A 23,761-nucleotide genomic window follows, 5' to 3' on the forward strand; every position below is an offset into this window, starting at 1 on the left:
TCTGAAACAGTTTTCACATGAGAGCTCACATGAGAGATAAAACTCTTCCCCTTGAATTCACATGCTTGATCAATAACGTAACCATATCCCAAGTTTCTCAATTTAAATATCTGGGTTTTATAATCTCGGCTGACCACACACACACACACAAACATTGGAATAATCATATCGATTATGTCTACCAGAAACGTCTCAATAAATTTGTCTTCCTTCCTCGTAACCACCCCCACACCTCTAGTAATATCGACAAGCTTGAATCTATCCAAAATAAATCCACCTGCTTTATTCACGACTGCTGGTCCTCTTTTGGTTCCATTTCTTTGATCTAACTCAATCTCTCCACCCACTCACTACCCACCGACTTATTTCTCGCCTAGCCAAGCTTTATAAGATTACTCATGGTCATCTAAATTTTGATAGATCTGCTATGCTGACTAAGCCTTTATACGTTTCTAATAGACTTGACCACCCCAAAGCATATTTTTGCCTCTACAGACCGCAGGGTTGTCAAGTGGTTTTTTTTTCAAAAATCAAATCAAAGTGGCTTAAATATAATTTTTTTTCCCTTGAAAAATATCATATTGGTTCATTATTAGCCGAGAAAATTTTTTTCATTACCCCATTTTATATTCTTGGGGACATTCTGATGGTCTATCTTTAAATGGTGTAAGGTGGTATAAGTGGTTTTTCCAAAAAGTCTCATATAAAAGTGGTCTGAATATATATATATTTTTCATATAAAGTATCTTAGTTATTTAAAGTGATATACAGAAGCCAAAATTTCTTATTCTTACCACATTTTGACTTTTGGCTACATTCTGATGTTCTATCTTTAGCAAATTCATGAATAAGAATTGCATTACACATCTAAATGTAGTGGTGCATTATCTCACAGGGGTCTTTTTTTTTTCCTTCACAAAGAAGCAGCAACAGTAGTGACACCATCATGCTAGAGGCAGGTGGTCTTATAATCATAATCCAATAAAAACACCAGCTGTCCCTAAAGGACAAAGACCAGGGGATGAACTATCTCTGCGGTCCTTAGCCGAAAAAAAGTAGTTGAGCACCAATTAGTCCTTAGCTGGCCAGTAGTTGGACTTTTTGATACTATCTCTAAGCTAAGGACTTTTTTTTAGTAGTTACTTAGGACAGCATCTAAGGACAGTCGTTAAGCAGTAGTTCACGGCAATCATCTTGGAAATGAAGAAATTTCGCAGAGAGAAAAAGTTGCAGTGAGATCGCGCTTTAATATTTAGCGGTGAAATATGCTGTTTTTTATGAATCAAACAATTTTATTCAACAGAAATTAATGATAAAACTTCCTTTATATCGTTGATGTCTTTTAAGTGAAGTTATTCATCGTTATATTCTCCAAGTGGTCTACGTACATGTAAGTTGACATCAGTGAGCGAAGCCACAACGAAGTGCTAGCATGTTTATACTAAGGTAAGAATTATTTTAATGCTATCAAACTATATAGCAAGAGTTTTTAAAGATATTCTTAATATTTTTAAACAACAATACATAAGTATGAACAGTATAAAAATTGCTGTTATCATTATAAGTGAAATTTATAAATCAATTTTTTTTGTGCAGTTTATGAATGCTCACAAATTCATTTTTTGGTGGTATCAAAAATGCAGATTTAGAAAAGATGGCAACAACAGCCTAAGTTAACTGGCTTAATGAACATAACCTCAAAATCTCAACAGAAAAAACACAATTTTTCTGTTTCACAAAAAAAAAATATTCCCCTAAGACAGGGGTCGGCAACCTTTTTAGTCGGAAGAGTCAAAAATTACAATTTACAAAATTTCAAAGTTTTTAAAGGGCCACAAAATTTTTAGAGCCACATTTTAAAGAGCCACATACGAGAAGCTGGGCATAATGAAATATAATTTATCAAAAAACATTTTATCTAAAAATATGTATAATATGTATTTTAAAAATATAATACTTATTATGTTACCTACCTTTACTTCGGTATTTTTTTATTATTATTTTATATATATATGTACATACATAACTTTGAGAAGATAATTCGTTTCTAACTCTTACTTGAAACAACAAACTATACGTCACAGCCAAAGCACTGGTGAAGACGCCAAATTGTCGTGCGTCGAAAGCGAATTAAAACCTACATAGAAACATCTGACGACGGCGTTTTTCGAGAGCTTCCGATGGACTGACGACAGTGACGGCGCATGTCACGGGGGGGGGGGGGGGGTGCGGTGAAAAGTGAGTACAAGTTGATAGAATCGGTGCCTAATCCTCGTTAATAGATTCAGAACGATTTTTAAATGTTTTTTTGTTTTGATAAAATAAATAATATTTGCGTATGGAAGTAAAGAGCTGCAACTTCACATCCAAAGAGCCGCATGTGGCTCGCGAGCTGCAGGTTGCCGACCCCTACCCTAGGATCAAAATTGATGGTAAAAATATTAAATGTGTAAACAATCTCAAATATTCAGGCGTAACCATCCAAAAAGACCTCGGCTGGGAATCACACATCAATGAACGCAAACTAAAAGCGACTCGCTTCCATTTTAAACTAACTAAAATAGGAAAATCCTGGGGCATCTCACAAAGCATTAGGAACACTATCTACAAGACGAGAGATTCTTGGCCCATGGCGCCTCAGCTTGGTAGAAGCATCCAACCAAACAAACACAACATGCCTTAGATAGCGCACAGAGGAAATTTCTTTTAACAATAACCGGAGCCTATGACACAACAGCTACGCTCGGACTCCAAGTGATCACAGGCAACTGCCCACTACACCTAAAGCTCCAAATGGAAGCAGTCTACACAAACGCAGTTAGGTTTAGGAAAATCATTCAACCAGAACTTCTAGACTTTGACCCCAATAACTTTGAAGCACGGGAGCATGGCTGGCACCACCACCCCTCCTGCTCAACTATCCCCAATCAAATTTTGATGGACGGCCACGATATAAAACTAGCAAACACCCACATATACACAGATGGCTCCAAAACCGATGAAGGCTGTCGGGGCAGCCTATTGTGTATACACAAACAATACAGAAAAGCAAACGTGGCAAGCAGCGCTAGATAAAAACAATAGTAACTTCCAAGCAGAATTGTTAGCGATAGAAGCAGCTGCACAATGCACAACAGGAGCAGAAGAGCAAGTTTTAATAATAACTAATAGCCGCTCCTCCCTTCAAGCACTTCTAGACCCAACAAATAGAAACACAATAGTACGTGTATTAAGGCAGCGTCTATTAAATAACCCAAAAATTTTCCTAGGTTGGACCAAGGCCCATGTAGGTAATCTTAGAAATGAGAGAGCAGACTCTCTAGCCAAAGCTGCAATCAACTCTCTAGCCAAAGCTGCAATCAACTGTGACAATAAACTTGATAACCCTTTCCCACTAACGCTCCTGAAGCGACAACTTAAACAAGCAACCCTCCAGAAATGGCAGCAAATTTGGAACCAAGAAACAACAGCTAGGAAAGTGCACGAAATTTCCCTCGAGTCACATACAACACACTAAACTGGAATAGGGAGGTGACTATCTTCATAACAGGACACAGCCCATTCCCTATATATCTACACGAACGGAAACGCTGCCGAACAGACAAATGTGCCTGCGGTATGGTGGGTACTCCTGTTAACTATGCAACAGAGTGCAAATTTACAAAACATCTACACATGCACAAATATTCCGAAAACAATAGAAAACAATGGTTCACTCAAATAATCAAAACAAAAACACAGCAGCAAGGATTACAAGCCTTGTCAGATATATACACGCCAACGAAAAACAAGAAATCTGTCCACCAGATTTATAAAATAATGTTTTAAATATTACAAAAATAAGTGGGGGAAAAAAACAGAAATGGATAAAAACAACAACAAAAATCATATCTACATGACTGCCACTACTAATACATGATATAGCATGTACTAACGGGACCTGAACAAGAATTTTTATGACATTCCCGTTACAATGATGTAAATGTGATAACCACAAGTGTCCTTCATGCCGCTATTCTAGCTAGGGTGCTAGGTGGGACGACACGAATAGTTTCATAATAACTATTACATGTAGTTTATATTATATATATATTAATTTTTTTTAAATATGAATATAACCAGACCGAGCGAGTCAACCAAAACACCAAGCCCGAAGCTGATACTTAGCTAAGGCTCTCTCCAGACAATCCCCCATTTAAACCAAGCCCACATTGCTCACCAAAATAGAGTTAGCACGAGACAACTCGACCTGGCAGTTATATATGTATATAAATGTGTATTTCTCTTTCCTCTATTCAAGTTCTTCATGCATTTCATGTCCACAACACACGTGCGTAAATCATATAGTCATATTCATGTTGCTCACCGAATAAGGTGCTAAGCAAGATGGCACGGGTGATCCCTAATTGTATATATTCCCCCACAATACTTCTATTTTGTACATTTTCATTAAATCCACTGGAGCGAGTGAACTCAACCCAATAAAACTGATGCTGGCTTCTAGTCGCAAGTTATCAAACCCATTTGCTCACCAATAAGGTGTTAAGCGAGATGACTCGCTCCGATGGATATATATATATTATTTAACAATAAGATTCTCATTTCTTTTTCTTTTTTGTATCCTGTGTATATAATATGGCAAGTGTAAGATAACAGATGAGATGGCATGGGGGTGGGGGGTGCTCAATTGCTTTTAAAACATACACTGAAGAGCCAAAAAAACTGGCAAACCTGCCTAATATCGTGTAGGGGCCCCCGCGAGCACGCAGAAGTGCTGCAACACGATGTGGCATGGACTCGACTAATGTCTGAAGTAGTGCTGGAGGTAATTGACACCATGAATCCTGCAGGGCTGTCCATAAATCCGCAGGAGTAAGAGGGGATGGAGATCTCTTCTGAACAGCCCGTTGCAAGGCATCCCAGATATGTTCAATAATGTTCATGTCTGGGGATTTAGGTGGCCAGCGGAAGTGTCTAAAGTCAGAAGAGTGTTCCTGGAGACACTTTGTAGCAATTCTGGACGTGTGGGGTGTCGCATTGTCCTGCTGAAATTGTCCAAGTCTGTCAGAATGCACAATGGACATGAATGGGTGCAGGTGATCAGACAGGATGCTTACGTACCTGTCAGAGTCGTATCTAGACTTATCAGGGGGTCCCATATCACGCCAACTGCACATGCCCCATACCATCACAGAGCCTCCACCAGCTTGAACAGTCCCCTGTTGACATGTAGGGTCCATGAATTCATGAGGTTGTCTCCATATCCGTACACGTCCATCAGCTCGTAGCAATTGGAACCGAGACTCGTCAGACCAGGCAACGTGTTTCCAGTCCTCAACAGTCCAATGTCGGTGTTGTCGGGCCCAGGCGAGGCGGAAAGCTTTGTGTCGTGCAGTCATCAAGGGTACACGAGTGGGCCTTCGGCTCCGAAAGCCCATATCGATGATGTTTCGTTGAATGGTTCGCACGCTGATACTTGTTGATGGCCCAACATTGAAATCTGCAGCAATTTGGGGAAGGGTTGCATGTCTGTCACGTTTAATGGTTCTCGTCAGTCGTCGTTGGTCCTGTTCTTGCATGATCTTTTTCCGGCCGCAGCGATGTTGTCGGTTTAATTTTTTACCAGATTCCCGATATTCACGGTACACTCGTGAAATGGTTGTCCGTGAAAATCCAAATTTCATCACTACCTCAGAGATGTTATGTCCCATCTCTAGTGCGCCGAATATAACACCACATTCAAACTCACTTAAATCTCGATAACCTGCCATTGTAACAGCAGTAACCGATCTAACAACTATGCCAGACACTTGTTGTGTTATATAGGCGTTGCCGACCGCAGCGCCGTACTCTGATTGGTTTGATATCTCTTTATTTGCATACGCATGCCTGAACCAGTTTTTTTTGGCTCTTCAGTTTACCTCCATCCTAATATGTGTACATTCATCTTAACTAAACCCCGAAACTTCTCCAACTCCTAATCCAATCTCGTCTGTAATCACCACAAAATTTGTTAATCGCGACAGTACCCAATTGTCCGGGGAAAATATGTTGTAAAAAAGTTTGTATGTTTTTTTTTTTTTTACACTAAATAAAGTGTTCCAGACTCTGCCACGAAGCTGGGCTGGAAGAGATCTCGGCAACGGGATAAGTCCAGTGGCAAAGTTCCGGCGTTCATTCATTCAGCCTAAGTTCAGTAACACATGATGATGCCTCCCGAATACTGCTGAACCTCATTAAAATGAGCTTTTTTAATATGAATTTTTCCAAATACATAATAAATATTTGTTCTGTTCAATGATATTGGAAAATAATAGTAATATTTTTGTTTATACAAAAATGTAAACCATAAATAACTGTTTTAAAAAAAAATGACAACTTAGATATAACAACCCTGATTATTCTCTTTATAATTTATCCCTAGAAACAAGTGTTCAGGGAAGTTAAAACTAAACCAATCTTAACAATTTCAATGATGTGTTTTTTTTCCTCGTACTAAATTTTTGATGAATGGGGGAGCATCTTCAGAGCTTCTATCATTTGAAAATAAAAATTTTCACATAACTTTCTTTTCCTAATATACAAGGATAGATTAAACAGGCCTGATTATAAAAAAAGAAACATGCCTCAGATAATAAATGAAGGAGGAATATTTATAATCTATATATATAAAATTGATTTTCTGTGTGTGTGTCTGTGTGTGTGTGTGTGTGTGTGTATGTTCTCTATACAAATCTACAGTTTTAGATCGATCGTCGCCAAATTTTGCATATATACCAAATGGGACCCGACTTGAACGATAGGCTACTTTAAAATTTCGTCAGCCCAGGGCAAATGCCCCAAATGGGCAAAAAACTGTCCAGCAACAATGGTTTTTGGGAATCAACAATCACTTTCCAAAAGTTTACTTTGGTTACCGTGGTTCCCTAGCAATGCGTTTCAGACGTGTATATGCCTCTACAACGGTTTGTCACTTCTTTAATCCTGTTAGTATATGTATAATAGTTTATGCCTTTATAATGGTTTGCCAAATTTTCAATATACTCTCAGTAATGAGGCTTTTCGAATAGACGTCATAATCATCATCAGCATCGCTTTGAGAGTTAGGAAAAGGGTGATCCTCATAGAAATCAGTGCTAAAATAGTCGATTTTACTGTAGAAATGCGGAAATTAGTGGGATTTTCCGCCCCATCAATAATTTTAAAAATTGTATTGAATTCTCAATTTTTATGTCTCCATATTGTCTCTTTTAATATTTATTTTCATAAATTCATGTGGGTTAGGATATTTTAAAATTAGTTATGAGCCCGTGAAAAGTGCATCGAAAAAATTCCACAGCTTTAACTAAGGATTTTTGGAAGCTGGAACAGACAGATGGATAACTTGAAGTTCAGGGGGGGGGGGGGATCGAAATACCTAGCGCCCCCTTAAAAAAAAGAAAAATATATATTCATTTCTACGTATCTCTGAAAATCTATATTTGTTCATTTCATGAATCGCGCAGGTCGCCATATTGGTTAACTTGGACACGGTTTGTATGTCCCTCAAGAAAAAAAGAGGAGATATCACGTGATCCAAAAATGCCTCATTGAAGAAAACCCGGGCAGCGCCGGGTATTATAGCTAGTATATACATAAACTTGTTGAAACAAAAATCAGGACATGGAACAAGTATTAACCAGTAGGTGCTAGATCTAGACTGAAAGCAGAATGAATCAACATTATCACTTTAATTTGCGAAGCAATTTTTGCCTCTGTGGGTGAATAGCGACTTTTTACTCCAGTCTGAAATCACTTTTCTAATTATTTACTTATTTTGATTTCATACGATGCAGTTAAGAATAACACCAAGCTATTGAAACACTGACGTTACTGTTTCATCACAGAATGAACTCACAGCTATTGTAATCTTTATTTTTATTCCCTCACGTATGAGAGTCACAAGTTGATAATCTCACACACACACACACCTATATACATGGAGTACTGGTACCAGGGTTACAAACTCCTAGGAAAGAGTAGGGTGCACCCAAATGACTCGGGATCACATACCAATCAATGGTTCAAAATGAGGTTTTCTGATGCAGCAAGATACACCAGAAGTGAAGTAGTACGCGTTTAAATAAAAAATTTATGCATACATGCAAACCTTGGAACCAATCCTCCCTGTAGTGGCAAGTTTCATCGCAGGGGCATGGGAATTTTCCTGAAGAAAAAATTAAAAAAAAATTGAGCAGTCTCCTCCCCAATTTTTTTTCTCTTAACTTTTTTTTCAATACAAATCAATAGTCTTCAACTTCATAAAAAAAGTTGTGAATCTGACATTCCATATTAAATTAGCAGAAATACATGGCATTGCCCCGGTTTTCTTCATATACTGGGAGTTTTTAAAAAGGGACAAACCAGCATTGTTTGGGAACCAAAGTAGACATTCTAAAAGTCAGTTTTTGATCCTATTGGGCATTTGGCCAACTCTGACAAACTTCTAAAGTAGCCTGTTGCTTAAGTAAGGGCTTGTTTGGTACACATAGAAAATTTGGCAACGATTGGTATGAAATAGTAGATTTGTGAAGATAACATACATACAGAAAATCAATTTCATAAATATAGAAGTCGAGTTTGTTTTATAGTGCCATCTGTGAGTGAAATTTAAACTTTCTCTGATTTATCAAAAAGAACTCTAAGCCACAATATGTTATCTCAGTGCGAACCGCAATTTTTTGTCAATTGGTTGATTTGTTATTTATTCTGGGCTGCATATTTATTCTACTGAGATGTATCTTTGCATGACATTATTTTGTGCTTGATAGGATAATGAAATTCAAAGAAATCCTTGAACAAAAGAAGTTTTCAAAAAAAAAAAAACCAGACTCATAGTTTTTCACAATTTGCCATAATTTTGTTTTTTATGATAGAAACTACAGAATTTCCATAGTGGTTGACAAGTATGTGTATGATAAAAAAAAAATAATTGTAACAACAGAAGTCAAAGAAGGTGTTCAAAGTGTTGCTCATGAGTTGTAATGCAGGCCTCACATCTCAGGAGCATGAAATTCTGAACATTCTGGAAAATTCTGAGCATGTCTTGGACTTCCCTACAATGCATGCAACCAGTACCTTAGCGGTGTTATATGCTAGAGTGATACCCAGTCTGGGGGCTCCAGAAGAAGTAATTAAGACATGATAGACCCATCGATCAAGCAGGCCAATGCACCAAATGTCAGGAATTCCCACACCTGTACAATCCCTCCTAGTGTCAGGAAAACATTTCCAACCCTGCTTCACTATGTGATTCAGAGTCGTTTGGGTGCACACTACCCCTCTTAGAAGTTTGTAACCTTGGTACTTGGATACCCTGTAACATACTGGTTTGACTATATAAAATGTTTACTTTCACTTTTGCTTCGGTTCAACTTGCTGGATTCTTGCACATATATCAGAGACTTGGTAAATCCATCAGGTGACAACAATCTCAGTTTTAATTCTCTAGGAGCATTTTTGAGTAGCTGATACAAAGTTTCCAAAGTAGCTGTAGCAACATTATGATCAGGATGTTGAACATAATATAAGCATATTTCATATACCTGCAAAAAATGTAAATTTTCATATTATGTAAGGAAAAAAAACTAACTAAAACTTTTGTTTTTGGATTGCTTTACTTATAATTGGCATTCATAGTTGTCTATACAGGCAAAACTCAAGTTGGTTCCTGGTCAAATAACCGCAAGCAGCTACAGCCACAAATGTACTGCAAACGAAGGGCAAAGATCTGCGATCTGCTATCATTCTCCCCTTCACTGTACCAACCCTTGATTCATCGTGTAGTGCAGAACCATTTTACAACAAATAGAAACCACATTTATGGCTGCTGCTGACTTGGTTCAGTTATTTGAGCCAAAAAAGACAAAAGTTTTCACCCTGTATAACTTTTTATCAGCCCCCCCCCCCTAGTTTGGCAATTTGCCAGTTATGGCCATGACTTAGTGTATTTCCATTTAAACCAAGACCTTGAAAACTGAAATATTTTTTCCACCTCAAATATAACAAAATTTTTAAAATGATAGTTTTAAATGATAGTTAAAAATTGTAAATAATAATTTCAAATAATTAATAATAATTTCAAATAATTAATAATTTCAAATAATAAAAATTTCAAATAACAAAAATTTCAAATAATTAATAATAATTTCAAATAACAAAAATTTCAAATAATTAAATGTTTTAAATAATGATTTATTTTTTACAAAATTTTAATTATAATCATTTTTTCAAGTATCAATTACAGAAAACTCAATCCAAAAAAAAAACATTTTTTGGCATATGCTTTTTATAAATACATAGGACATAGCTATGGCATTTTTCAAACAAATAGCAAGAGGTGGGGCAAGCCCTACCTCAGACTACTTTGGTGAAATAAAAAGTCATTCTACTACATCGCCAACTAAATTTGGTTACAGACCAATGCTATAGCCTAATAAGTAAGAACACCATTCTCACAAAATTGACTCTCGCGTTTGTGACTATTATTTCATTGGTCTGAACTGTAAACATTTTTCAGATATGTTGAAAAACATGACCCCCCCCCCCCCATGTGTGTCATACTTTGTACATTTACTACCTTTTCTAGGCAACAGGGGTATTTTTGCTGATAGTTATGTACACACAGGGTGGTAACTATTGGCCGTCCAATTAGACACATGCGAAGAAAAACTAATATAGAAAAGTGTTTTCTGTTTCAGGATCAGACGAATATTAAGGATTATAACTTTTTGAAATTTTGGACGTGACATTTTTCTAATGGTCAGTTACGTGTCAAAAACCCAATGAAAGTTCATTTTTTCCTCAGCAGGGGAGTTGCCGCTTTTCGAAAATAAATTGAAATATCCAATCCTGTTGAAAGAAGATGATACAACTTGACTTCTTTCTTTCATGATTGCCGCTTTTTCTCTTTGTGAAGAGTAATATTATAACATTGTTATTGTGTAATAAATTTGCCCCATTATATTTGCAAATTTATCAAACAATTTGTAAAGTATTAGCCAAATGAGATCTATTTGAAAAATTGTTTTCCCAAAATCAACATTTCTCTGCCAAAATTTGGTAAATTTGTTGTCCTTCACTATCAAGTCAAATTTTTTGAGGGAAGGTACATAGTGTTTACTGTGTGATAATTTTTATTGTTTTTTTATGTTGTTTTAATCAGATTACACATCGATCAATAATTGAGTTATTTGAAAATTTCATTGAAACTGTTATGCGTAAAAAGCTTCAATGAAAGTTGCAAAAATGCTAGCTTAATGAAGGTGACTGGTAGAAACAGTAAAATAATAACAACGATTTCATAAGAAACTTTCAAGCAAACTAATTATTTTATGAATTGGCATATTGAAAATAATTAGTGGTTTCGGATTTTTTCTGCATATTAGTTTTTAATAAGGAATCACGCGTGTTACTATTGTGCAGTTGATAGTTACCACCCTGTATATATATATATATATAATTTAGAGGAGGCCTTCATCCAGCAGTTGATTGAAAATGGTTGATGATGATAATATATATATATATACAGAGAATCAATAACTTGTATGATAGAATCATTGCTTTTTCACACCTTTTGTTAAGAATCACTGGTAGAAGTGATCAAAATCTGAAAAAATAATAATAATCATGACTCAACTATTGCAGTCATATTTTGGAACCTACTAAAGCATGCCATGGCAAAAGAATACCATGTGTGCCAGGTAAATGTTTTTCAAGGAGAAGAAAAAAGTAATAACTACCAAGGCTCAGACTCAGACTGTAGGCCAAATGTCTGGAATAGAGCAAGGATCACAACTAGATGCTTGGTCAGCCGGGGCAAGCATGTAAATTTGTACATACTTGTTACAAATGGGTCTTAAAATTCTGTACATCCTGTAAGTTGACGAAGTCATCATCCCAGCTAGGCTCATGCATGCTCAGCTAGCAATAAGCATAATGCATGTAATCAGGCCAATTTAACTGTATGTTTTCTGACAGGATAAGCAAGATTCGGCCACTGACCATCATATTCAAACACCGCTGTCATTGGACACCACACACACACAAACACATTTGGAATTCGTTATTGAATGCAATATAAGTTTAAATGCATAGCTGTCAAAGTTTGTAGCTCTCAACAGCACCGCAAACAAAGACGACAGAGTTGTAGCCAATGGAAGTACATTAAACAGACTCTATAAAACAAACCTCTTACTGCTAAGTATCTTAAAATTGTCTGGCATGAGGTAGGATCCCCTGACAATGTACAATTGAATACAGGGCCATCTTAATACATGAGCCCTTCTGGGCATGACAGGAGGGCGGGGGGCTAAATTACATAATGGTAGACACTGTGTTTTTACTTTTATTTTCAGGAATAAGCATGGAAATCGACAGGCCGGGACTTCAAGCTAAGGGGTAACAACTGGATTGACCTACCTATCATCTGCACCTCACAACAACTTTGTCAGAATAGTCAAGTAAACAAACAATTCATGTGTATGGGAATGCCCTGCTTTTATAAATAAACCAATGAAGCGTCTTTCAAAGGCTCTCAGTTGAAGAAAAAGTTTTTGAATGCACCTTTCAGGCACCTTTAGCAGCCTAACAAGTTAAAAGAAAACAGGCACAGTTCCCAAAGGTAGTTTCTGAAGCCGTTTTATTGGGCAAGAACTTGCATTCCCGTTGGTAGTGAAACAACCACGGTAAACAAATACTAGGAGATTATGCATCTACTGGGAGCAATTCAAATAACTTTACATACCCTAGTTTCAACCTTTTCTTCAAAGTATCCTGCAAAAGTTGGTGCACAGTACTGGTACATAAAAACAAGTTTTGTCATCATTGAATGTTAATACTGGTCAGACTTACTTGAGCTTATTACTGATTCCGAAATTGATTCAGAACCGTGATGTAAATGGGTTAAAAATAATGATTTTTGAAATGGGCAACTTCACTTACTTTACAAATCTGCTCATATGTCACTGGAGAATCCTCATTAATATTTTGTTTTGAATTTTGACTTGGTTTCAGTCCTTGCAGTTCCATTGCTTCTGCAAGATGAGGAACTAAATTTCTCAAGCACAGTAAAATTCCTAGAACGGTTGACACTGGTCGATCTTCTTGCACTGGAATTATCATTTCTAAAAAGGTAAAGGGGGAAAAAAACATTACCTAGGTATAAATTGACAGATCAATAACTTTTACATTACTTACTCATAGTATTCTGCTATTTCAGTATGCTGCCCTGTTCTATCCATAATATTTAGATGCTATATAAATATTTCTAGACATGCTTTTTATGTGAATATGGTTCAATTTGGTGTTATCTCCCAGAGATGCCATTGATGCGCTATAGCACATCAAATACTCTGAATTTCATGAAAGGATACATAAACATTTGGTTCACGCATCCTTCAGGATACAGAACCAAATGCAGAATCTGCTTTTGGGCTTCTCCACAATGTTTTTTTTCCCCACAGAAATTGTGGGTCACCAACACTCAAAAAGAATTTAAAATTAACATATAGTGTAAGAATGTGATTTTTCTAATATTTTAATTTTCTTCAAAAATATTTTTAATTTTTGATCTTACTAGGAGGGGGGAATATGCCCCCCCCCCCATTTTGCCTTTGGTGAAAATCCGGGTTTGGAACATGCAATTGCGCAGTGGAAATCAGCTAAAAATATGATTTTCTAAGGTTTTCAAATTTTGAGTTGGCTATTCCTTTGAAAAAAAACTCTGGTTGCCACAATGATCATACAAACCTACAACAAATATGTAAACATTAAATTTCAAATCCATGCATTACCAATTTGGAGGATAGATGGCTGGCCAACTGGGATAGGGGTAGAGCAGGCCGGTCTAGTGCCCTGGGCTCTGGACTAGGGGGGGGGGGCTGAATTCACCATTTATAACTGGTTCTTCTACATTACACAGGGTGCCAAAATGTGTGCTTGTCCCGTTTGAGAAAGTATCTAGTTGCAGCCCTAGATAGATGGACCACCTACTGAACACAAAACACACAAATGCTGGGTACACACTCGAGCAAACTGTTAAATTTCTCCAACACAAATCTGACAGCTCCCATATTCAGGTATAAAAATATGTGGCAGTTAAAATGGTGACAGATCAGAGTGGTGGACCATTGGGGAGGGAAAATAAATCATTCTACCAGGAAATTGCTTTGCAAAGATTTAAATAAATAGGGAATCACAGAAGATAAGTGTCTGAAAGAGTGTGTACAGAGAGAGAGAGAATCTCAATTGTTTTAAATTTAATCAGAAAATATTATTGAAAGAGCTAAGATTCTTTCAAAAAAAATGGAAAATCAATCAGAAGGGAATTTATTGATTTATTAGTAAACATATAAATGTGTATCTCTAACTTTTAATTACAGTGGATCCTGCTTATAACATTTTTAAAAACTCATAAAAAATGTTGTAAGCAGGAAAACACTTAAATGGGAAATCTTAATGAGAATTACTTATGACCATTGGGGTTATTATTTTAACTTGAGCCAAGATTATAGTGTTATTTTACAGGAAAAAAAGTTAAAAAAAACCCCCAGAAGGAAAAAAATCTGAAAACCTCCCCTTGAGAAAATTCTGCATACGCCTATGACCATGAAAGTAAATGAAACGTATTAAGTAGAAAAATGTTCTGAATGGGAATGTTATAAGCAGGATTGACTGTATATTTCTTTCAGATTTATTACGTGCTAAATTCCATATGTTAAATTCTCTGTGTTAATGGGCTTCTTTGCAAGTTTTCCTACTAGTAGACAATGGAAATAAATGAACCTTTGGATAGACCGTTTTTAGAAATGAATTATTTATTTTATTTGCAGAGATACCTCCTCCTCCTACCCAGAACATGGCTCACCGCTCAGGGCAGTCTTAAGAGCATCATGGGGCCCCCAAGCTAAGTGATTTTTCTGAGACACGACCTGGCAAATTTGCATGCATACTCCTAGAAAATATCAACTATGTCTCATTTTTTTGAAGACCTCTTCTTTTAAGGCCTCCAGGCCGTGCCAGGGTAGGTCCATGTGTTAAGATAGCACTGCCACTGCTCTGTTTCAATGAAGAGTGGGGTTTGAGTGAGAAAGAAGAGAAAGAGAACACAAAAAAAGGTGTTCAAAGACATGGGGCATGCTGGAATTCATAGATATACTAGTGAATTATGGGACCATACAATTTTTGAAGATAATTTTTCTCGAGAGGGACCCACTTTCACCTTTCACTCAAAAAAGACCCAGATTTTTCAAATAACCTGGGTCCCTTAGACCAGTGGTTCTCAACCTCTTTTTGTCCATGGCCCCCTTTCAACCATTTCTCATTCCTGTGGCCCCCTTCGAACATGAACAATTTTCTACACCCCCTTCCTTCCCCCTGACAACCGGTTTTCCCATTAGAAGATAGTTATTCAAAAATTGTCTGAAGTATAAATATTTTTGAATTTAATTTGATTAATTTTTAATTTATGAAAATAACGAAAAAGCAAAATAAACATAATACAATACATTAAAAATAGAATAAATCCCTTGTGATCACAAAGTGTCTGTATCATCGTAATGTTAATTTTGTTAGTTTATTGTTTTGTGTTTTTCTCAGTTTGATTTGTATGTTTTATGTGTTGTGTCAGTCCAATTAAAAAAAAATATTTTTAATCAATGTAAACTCTGCGCTTGAAGATGGCACAATGTCATCAAGTTACTGTACTGGATGAAATTTTTATTATTCCCAAATTAGTTTTTTTGTGTAAAAGATTATGGTTTCATGGAGAAATGTCAGTTGTAGCTTCCAAAATACGCATTCTTATAATGATAAAAATCGCAAAAACTGGTAGCAAGCAGTTTTGTTAATTTTATTCTCTTCATGGGGATAAAAGTAGTAATGAGGGAGTACCCACGCAAATGAACCACAATTGAGAAGTTCAATCTTTGACATCGTTTTCAACAATAATACATGTATTAAGGATATAGGTTCATGTTGTAGCCCTACTATGAATTTAAAAAAAAAAAACTAAAATGCATGTGAACATTTTTTTAAAATATATGTTTGAACCATTCATTCCAGAGAAATCATGTACGCAGTGATAAAACTGTTCGTGTGAACATAATGATTCATTATCAGGATTTCAAGCCTACCGGAAAATACAAATAATCAGATTTTCAAATAAGAAAATTATCAGTTTGTTAACTTCAATTTCGATACGGTGAAAATCTGATATTTCGTTGGATGACAAGCTACCTTCAAGTGGCTTTTTGGTTCATAACGTGGCTGCTCTTTCGCAGGCGAATGAAGCAACATGCGAGTTGACTCAAACCCAACACAATTATTTCACATAACAGTCTGTACTATATTTAATATACAGGGCACATAGGTAATGGGGCACATGGCATTTTACTGGTGAACCATTGGTCCTAGGGTCATACTTCCAGTTGGAAAAAGTACCCGAATAATGTGTAGTACTCAGATATTTGATTCATGTTGCCAGGGGTTACATAGTTATTAAAATAAAAATGTTAACTTTTTATGCGAACACCCTGTGCCTCAAAACCTAATTGGAAAGTTGTTTCCCGGTCTCCCACAAAAAAATTCAACATGTCAAAGTTCAAATTTTCACTGAGATATTCGAAGAAAGTTGGGAAAAAACAGCATTAAATGAGGGGAAACCATTTTACCCACATTGAATGCTGATTTTTCCCAAATTTCCTCAATTTTCAAATTCACATATCTCGGTGAATATTGCACTTAGAAACAGGAAATTATTTTAGTTGGCATCGGGAAAGACAAAACAACAACTTCTTAATTGGGTTCTTTGGCACACGGGGACGGTATAAAGAGTGTTTTTTTTTTCTTTTATAGCTATACAACCGCTTACAACATGAATGACATATCTGAGTTGGACACGTGATTTGGATACTTTTTCTACTTGGGTATGTGTCTAAGACTAACCAGCCGCCAATAAAATGTCATACGGCGTGTTACCCATGCAGCCTGCATATACACGTAAAAAAATAACTTGAGACGAAATACAGTCAACTCTCATTTTAACAAATACCATTATAACGGGAAAAATATTGTTTTAACGAAAACTTTTCTAATCCCTCGGATAGGTTTACATAGGAACAATATAAAAATATGGAATTTTCCTTTCTAACAAAATTTCGTTATTACGAAGTGATTTCTCGGGTCTCTTGTAGTTCCGGTCTAATGGGGTTTGACCAAAGCGTATTAATAAAGGGTCTTTAATTCGCTTTGGGTTTGAATGTATTTCCCCCCAAAAAAATCTGACATTTTTGCACTAAAGTAATTGAACTTCGGCAATTTGATCTGAAAACAGTCCTTTTTATGATTATGTCCTTTATACTTTTATAAATTTAGGAAGGAAACAAAAGGAAGAAAGGGGGGGAAGAAAAATGGCCAAGCCAGGCTCGGTAAATGCCTCGAAATTCCACTTGTGCGTAAGGGGATTTGTGCCTCACTCTCAGTTTTATGACAAAATTTCACATTTATGAGACGTATGACTACGGGCACGAGATAAATCTCTATATATATAGCTTTCAATATTAAAATATTTCATTTATACGAAGCACAATTTCAATTATTTGACATTTTCATTTTGATTGGAACTCCAAATCTTTGGCATTTAGACATCATTTCCAACTATCAAATCCAAGCAGTTTTTGCAAATTGTGAAAACGCGTCGCTGAATTGGTTTTGCATGCGTATTATCAACACTAAAAACCATAAATTTTAGGTTGACAGATACAAAGAGACACATTGAGCAGGTTATGGACATTTCAAAGTGAAGACTTACGTGAGAATTTATTGCACTTTTTTCAGAAATCAGCAGATGCAGTGAGTCTCTAATAAACAGATTTAAATTGCTTTAAATGTAGTCATACACTTTCTTAGAATTTTTTTTCTAATGTCCACAACATTGTTCTTACAGGATAGGAAAATTGCATTGAAATTATTTAGGATGCTGCAGGCCAGTAGTAGGGCAGTTAAAAGGAAGCATTACAGTATCAATTAAAAAAGATGTGGTGTAAATCTTGGAGGAAGTCCCAATACAGGTGCGGCTCGAGCTTACCTGCCACCCGGGTACGAAGCCTTATGTGCCGCCCCTACTGGCGACCCTGCCAGGAGGCTGATAGGACTTCGGTGAAGGGCACCTGGAGATAAACCTGATTTTTTTTTCAAAAGAAAGCTGCACATCATTGTTTACCGTGCAAAATACGCGTGACCATACGTCCCGCTTTTAAAGAAAATTTTTTGTCTTTGTTTTTTACTCTAGAATTATTTTACTATTCTTAATAAATGCCTGATAACTTAATCCTTGAAAGAGCACTTTTTTTTGAGCCATCATCACTTATCCTGTAAAGATTATATTTAACGGGGTCATTTTTATTAAGAACATTTTTTCAAAGGTGTCTCTGGTATTCCAGGGGCCGGACAAGTGAAAAACCAAATTTTTCCTTTGCCTTCATTTGACTATTGTGAATCAAATTTTGAGTGAGGGTATGGGCCCCTAGGCTGGGATCTTTTGCAGGCCCCCTCTCAGTCAGATTTCTCACGGCCCCTTCTATAGTTAATTTATTATAGCCTGAAAAAGCCAAAAAATTATGAGAATTATCCCGGGCGCTTGTGGGGGCCATGGGTGAGGAAACCAAAATGGCCCTTGTAATAGAGTACAGGGGTGGCGCTTGGCCAAGCGACCCATTGCAGCCACACGGAGCATGAATGGGTAGAATTTGCCAAAAAAAACAAACTGTCGGCTCTGGAGGGACGCAAAATCGGAAATGAAGGGCCGAAAAAATGTTTTGTTAGGAATTGTTTGGATAAATTGTGAGGGAAAGACATGACCTTCTAAGGGTAGGGCTGACAGGGCTCCAGCTCGAGGTCCGGGACTAAATCCTTATAACTTTTTTTTCACTCTATAAATTAACTGTAGAAGGGGCCCCGTGGAAAATCGGGCATGGGCCCCCACGAAAGATTTCCTGACGCAGAAGGTAGGGGCTATGGGAGCAATAAGTAGGAGGTGCAAAAAATAAGTCCCACACAGGTACAGATTTTGTCTCGAGCCGCCCAGATAGCTTACATTCTTGTTTCTGGTATTACGATCAGAGGCCTTGTCTATTTTCTCAACGTTTCCGTTGTCGAGGTATAGTAGGACTCAAAAGCGTGATGTTGTGAATTTTTACTGTGATAAATTTTGTTGTCTTAACTAAAGTCTACGCTGCCACCCCTTACAACCTGCCGCCCGGGTGCGCCGTACCCCTTGCACCCTCGCTTAAGCCACCTGTGCCCCAATACATTATCACAGCAATGTAGTTTTAAAAAATTTAAAATTTTGCGGGCGGATATTTTTCCTCATGTATGATTTGGTCTCTTGGAGTTCGTTATAACTGAATTTGACTTTATTTCTTTTCAGCAGAGGCAATGGATTGGCACCCCCTTTCAAAATTCATAAAAAATACCCCAGAGCAATCATTCTCTATTCAATTTTTAGAAATATATTCCCCATCAGACCACTCAGTGCTGGCTGAAGATAGCTTTGTGCTAAACTAGATGGCTATCCGTCTGTAATTGCATGAAAACGATTTTACAAGCTTTCATTTTTCACCCATCTACTTCTTGGATTACATTTACTACGAGCACTCAAAAGAATGTCAATCAATGGTCGATAAATCTTTGTCTGTTTTCTTTATGGCAGCCCTCTTTGAATGAAAAGTCTGAACACACACAATTTTCTGTCTTTACAGTTATTCCATTTCGCTTAAACCTCTTCTATAGTTTGTGTCAGGGCCTACTGTCACCCCCAAGTCGTAAATCACCGAGATTACATGAACCACTTTTTTTTATTTCCTTCCTCATGTTAATGTTACTTGATTGGGGAAAAATTACGAAAAAGATATTCTATGCATTTTGTTTGAAATTAAATTTTTTTTTGTCAGTGACTAAAAAAAATTTAATGTCACAAATTTCTTCGTGGCTCCTGTATCAGTAGCCGTGGCTCCCCTTCTGCAAGATTTTCATCCGTGGCTCCCCTTTTGCAAGATTTTCATCCGTGGGCCCCCTGGAATATCCTAGGGCCCCCGGTTGAGAACCACTGCCTTAGAGTACAGCGACATCTCTGATCTCTACCTCCCTCTCCAAGTCTGCTCAAGGATTTTCAGAGATGCTGCTTTACAATAATTTACCTGGGTTCTTTTTGAGTAAAAGTGGGTCCCTCTTAAAGAAAATTAAAATTGTTTTTCCCCCATCATTTGCTACTACTCCTGTGAATCAAACTAATAATTGATTTTTAAAAACATGCACAATCAAAAAGTTCACTATAAAAGTTAAATATACCAGTTTAACTAGGTTTAGTTACTTCCATTGATACTGGTAGAGAAAGTGTGCAAAGAAATCCATCATTACTGATGAATCAGCATACGCACAATAGCTTATCTAAAACAAATATGATTAAGTTAAGCATGCTATACATTTACTGATAAATCAATCTCTGTGGATTCTCTTCTGAAAGATTTTCCATTTCGGAAAACCTTAAAACTCTTTCCATGCTATTTTTTGTGTGATTTATTTAAATCCTTGCAAAACAATTTTCAGCTGGAATGATTTTCTTTTTCTTCCCTAATGGACCCCAACTATGGTCTTCTACCATTTAACTGTTAAATATTTCACAACTGAATATGGAATATATCACTTTAATTTTTTACAAAAATTTGCAATTAAGAACATGAAAAAAGTATCAAACACCACGTAAATATAAATTATTTCAAATACCACAGATTATTTGTTCATGCTTTGTTCAGCATGTCAAAGTAGATTTATGGTCAGAATGATGGCTGCTGTCATTTTAGTGTTAAAACAATATAAAATCATAGCAAAAATGATAAAACATTACCAAATACAGCAGTGAGAAGCCAGGAATATGAGACTATGGGTCTTCTTGAATGAAGACACACAGTAATTAATGATGCGGCAGCTGCACGACGTACAGAGGCAGAACAATTACTCAAATTGGCCAGTAAAGCTTTCAACATCATCTGGAAATAAGAAATTAAAAGTAATACAGTAAAATGATGTGAGATTGTGCCAAGTTTTGAGTGTTTTTAAAGATATTTCTTTATTTACCAACATAATTGGTTGAACTTGGTACAGAAACATAGATACACGTCTCAGCTTTCCATTTCGGAGCAGAAATTTTTTTTAAATGGTTGGGGTGGTTGAGGTATAATTTTTTGGTACCACTTAGATTATGCCACCTCTTCTTCTTATTGTTAACATCCATGGAATCAATTGTGACACATCCACATACCAATTAACCTTGCAGTAGAAGCAATCCAGTTAATGTTGACTTTTTAAACCGAAAAAATTTGATTTTTCTTCAAAATGTAACACATCTATATGGTTTCAACAACTGAATTGGGAACAGAGGAATGCTTTTCAATAACTTTTTATTTAATGACTTAAAAATGAATAGTTAAATTAACACTAGTTTAATGTTTCAAATCAACCAATAAGACTTCTGCATTCTCCTTTTTCTTGGGAGCAGGGGTATTTTATAAATAATTTGGTCCCTCCTACACCAAAGTTAATCAGCCTTTCTTGGCTACAAATTTTTCTCACCTTTTCTTACCATATACAGGAAACATAAGCTTCCCCACTTTCAACAAAGTTGGTGCATTTTACCCGGATAGATTCTCTCTTCATATGAAACGGCTACAAAGTCACCTACATTGAAATCTGCTGTGGTTACAGTTTACTTCAGCCACTTCCCTAACAGAAACTTTTTCCCTCTTATTCCCTCCAAAACTTGTGCCATGAGTTCATCTGCCCACCCATGAGACCTCCAACCTCAAATACACATGTCCCATTGCTAAAACAATGAAAAAGAGTGGTACAGTACAACAAATAACAAAAAACAAGTTGCCACAATATCACCCCATCATGCAGACTTTTTTACTTATAGTGTCATATGTTTACAGCCAAATAAGGTACAGAAATGAAACTCCACAAATAATTTTGCACAATAAACTCCTCCTTAAACTTTCAAATCTTTGTCTTAATGTACAATTGCTCAAATAATTAGAAGCTTTCCTAAAAAATCGTAAACAATTCGTTCTTTTGAAAGATCATGATTCACCTTTAGCCACTGTAAATTCAGGTACTCCTCAAGGAGCGGTTCTCTAGCCTTTATTGTTTTTAATAAATATAAACGATCTCCCTGAAACCCTCAACTGCACCACTAGATTTTTTTGCTGATGACTAATCTCCCGAGCAATTAATCACAAATCTGATCAAGAAACTCTGCAACGTAATCTTGTTTCCATCTCAGATTGGTGCTCATTTTGGCATATGACTATTAACCTATCTAAAACAGTTTTTGTGAGAGCTACTAGTAAAACTCTTCCCCTCGAATTCTCATGCTCGATCAATAACGTAACCATATATCCCAAGTTTCTCAATTTAAATATCTGGGATTCATAATCTCGGCTGATCTTTCTCTCTCTGTTGGAATAATCTTATCGATTATGTCTACCAGAAATGTCTCAACAAACTTTTTTCCTTTGCTGCAACCTCAAACATTCTACTTGTGACGTCTGACTTCTCTGCTACCAAACTTATATATCTCCCATTCTTTATTATGCAGCTGAGGTCTGGGAACCCCACACTTCTAGTAACATCAACAAACTTGAATCTATTTAAAATTCATCTGCTCACTTTATTCACGACTGCTGGTCATCTTTTAGTTCAGTTTCGGATCTTAAATTCAAACTTAATCTCCACCCACTCGCTACTCACAGACTTATCTCCTGCTTAGCCATGCTTTACAAGATTATTCATGGTCATTTAAATTTCGATACATCCGGTATTCTGATTAAGCCTTCCTATGTTTTCAATAGACTTGACCACCCCAAAAAATTAAAACCTATTTTTGTCTCTACAGATTGTTTTAAATTCAGTTTCTTTCCCAATAGCATAGTTGAATGGAACAAGCTCCCCTCTACTATAGTTAACTTCCCCATGATCTCTGATTTCTCGTCAAATGTTTCAAATCATACGAGTACAAATCTACCACGTTTTCTTGTATAGGCCTTGGGCCAACAATATTGCATAAATAATTAAATAAATACTTCAGGTAATAGGTGAATCAAAATATATTTTTTATCAGTGCATGAAATAAACCCATGATAGCACAGAAACCAACACTTTACATGGGTTCTACATCATCTAAGAATGTGACAAAACAGTGAATTGTTAATAAAAATTGCAGAGGTTACTGAGTTTTCATCAGAGAAGTGTGATAACTAGAGCCCGGATTATATGCACTAAAAAAGTGGCAAAATATGCTCTAAAAATATGCAAATATGCGCTTAAAAATGCAAAAATATGCACTTAAAAACGCAAAAATATGCACTTAAAAATGCAAAACTAAGCAATTGAAATACAAGATGTGCACTTAAAATACAAAATGTGCACTTAAAATACAAAATGTGCACTTAGAATAACAAAATGTGCACTTAGAATAACAAAATGTGCACTTAGAATAACAAAATGTGCACTTAGAATAACAAAATGTGCACTGGGAATCCAAAATTATGCATTAAACACCCCAGGATATGCACTAGAAATCTTTAAAAGTAAAAATTTCCGAAATATATGCAACAAATGAGAAAAAATATGCATTAAAAAAATCATCATCCAAAAAAAAAGGCAGAGA

At 36.3% G+C, this 23,761-nt stretch overlaps 1 protein-coding gene across 1 annotated transcript in view; it reads right to left on the minus strand.

Moving 5' to 3' along the window:
• The window catches only part of htt (huntingtin), a 441,906-nt gene that overhangs the window by 358,093 nt on the left and 60,052 nt on the right, over nucleotides 1-23,761 (minus strand). Inside the window, exons 6-8 of the mRNA XM_089233919.1 lie at nucleotides 20,942-21,083; nucleotides 12,982-13,163; nucleotides 9,392-9,584 (exon numbers count right to left, since the gene is read on the minus strand). Of these exons, the coding sequence (XP_089090045.1) occupies nucleotides 9,392-9,584; nucleotides 12,982-13,163; nucleotides 20,942-21,083 (517 nt within the window). The remainder of the gene's footprint in view (nucleotides 1-9,391; nucleotides 9,585-12,981; nucleotides 13,164-20,941; nucleotides 21,084-23,761) is intronic.

Source organism: Pholcus phalangioides, unplaced genomic scaffold (genome assembly GCF_987345545.1).
Source record: "Pholcus phalangioides strain wild (caught in Gottingen) unplaced genomic scaffold, Ppha-v1.0 ptg000007l_1, whole genome shotgun sequence".
Taxonomy (NCBI): Eukaryota; Metazoa; Arthropoda; class Arachnida; order Araneae; family Pholcidae; genus Pholcus; species Pholcus phalangioides.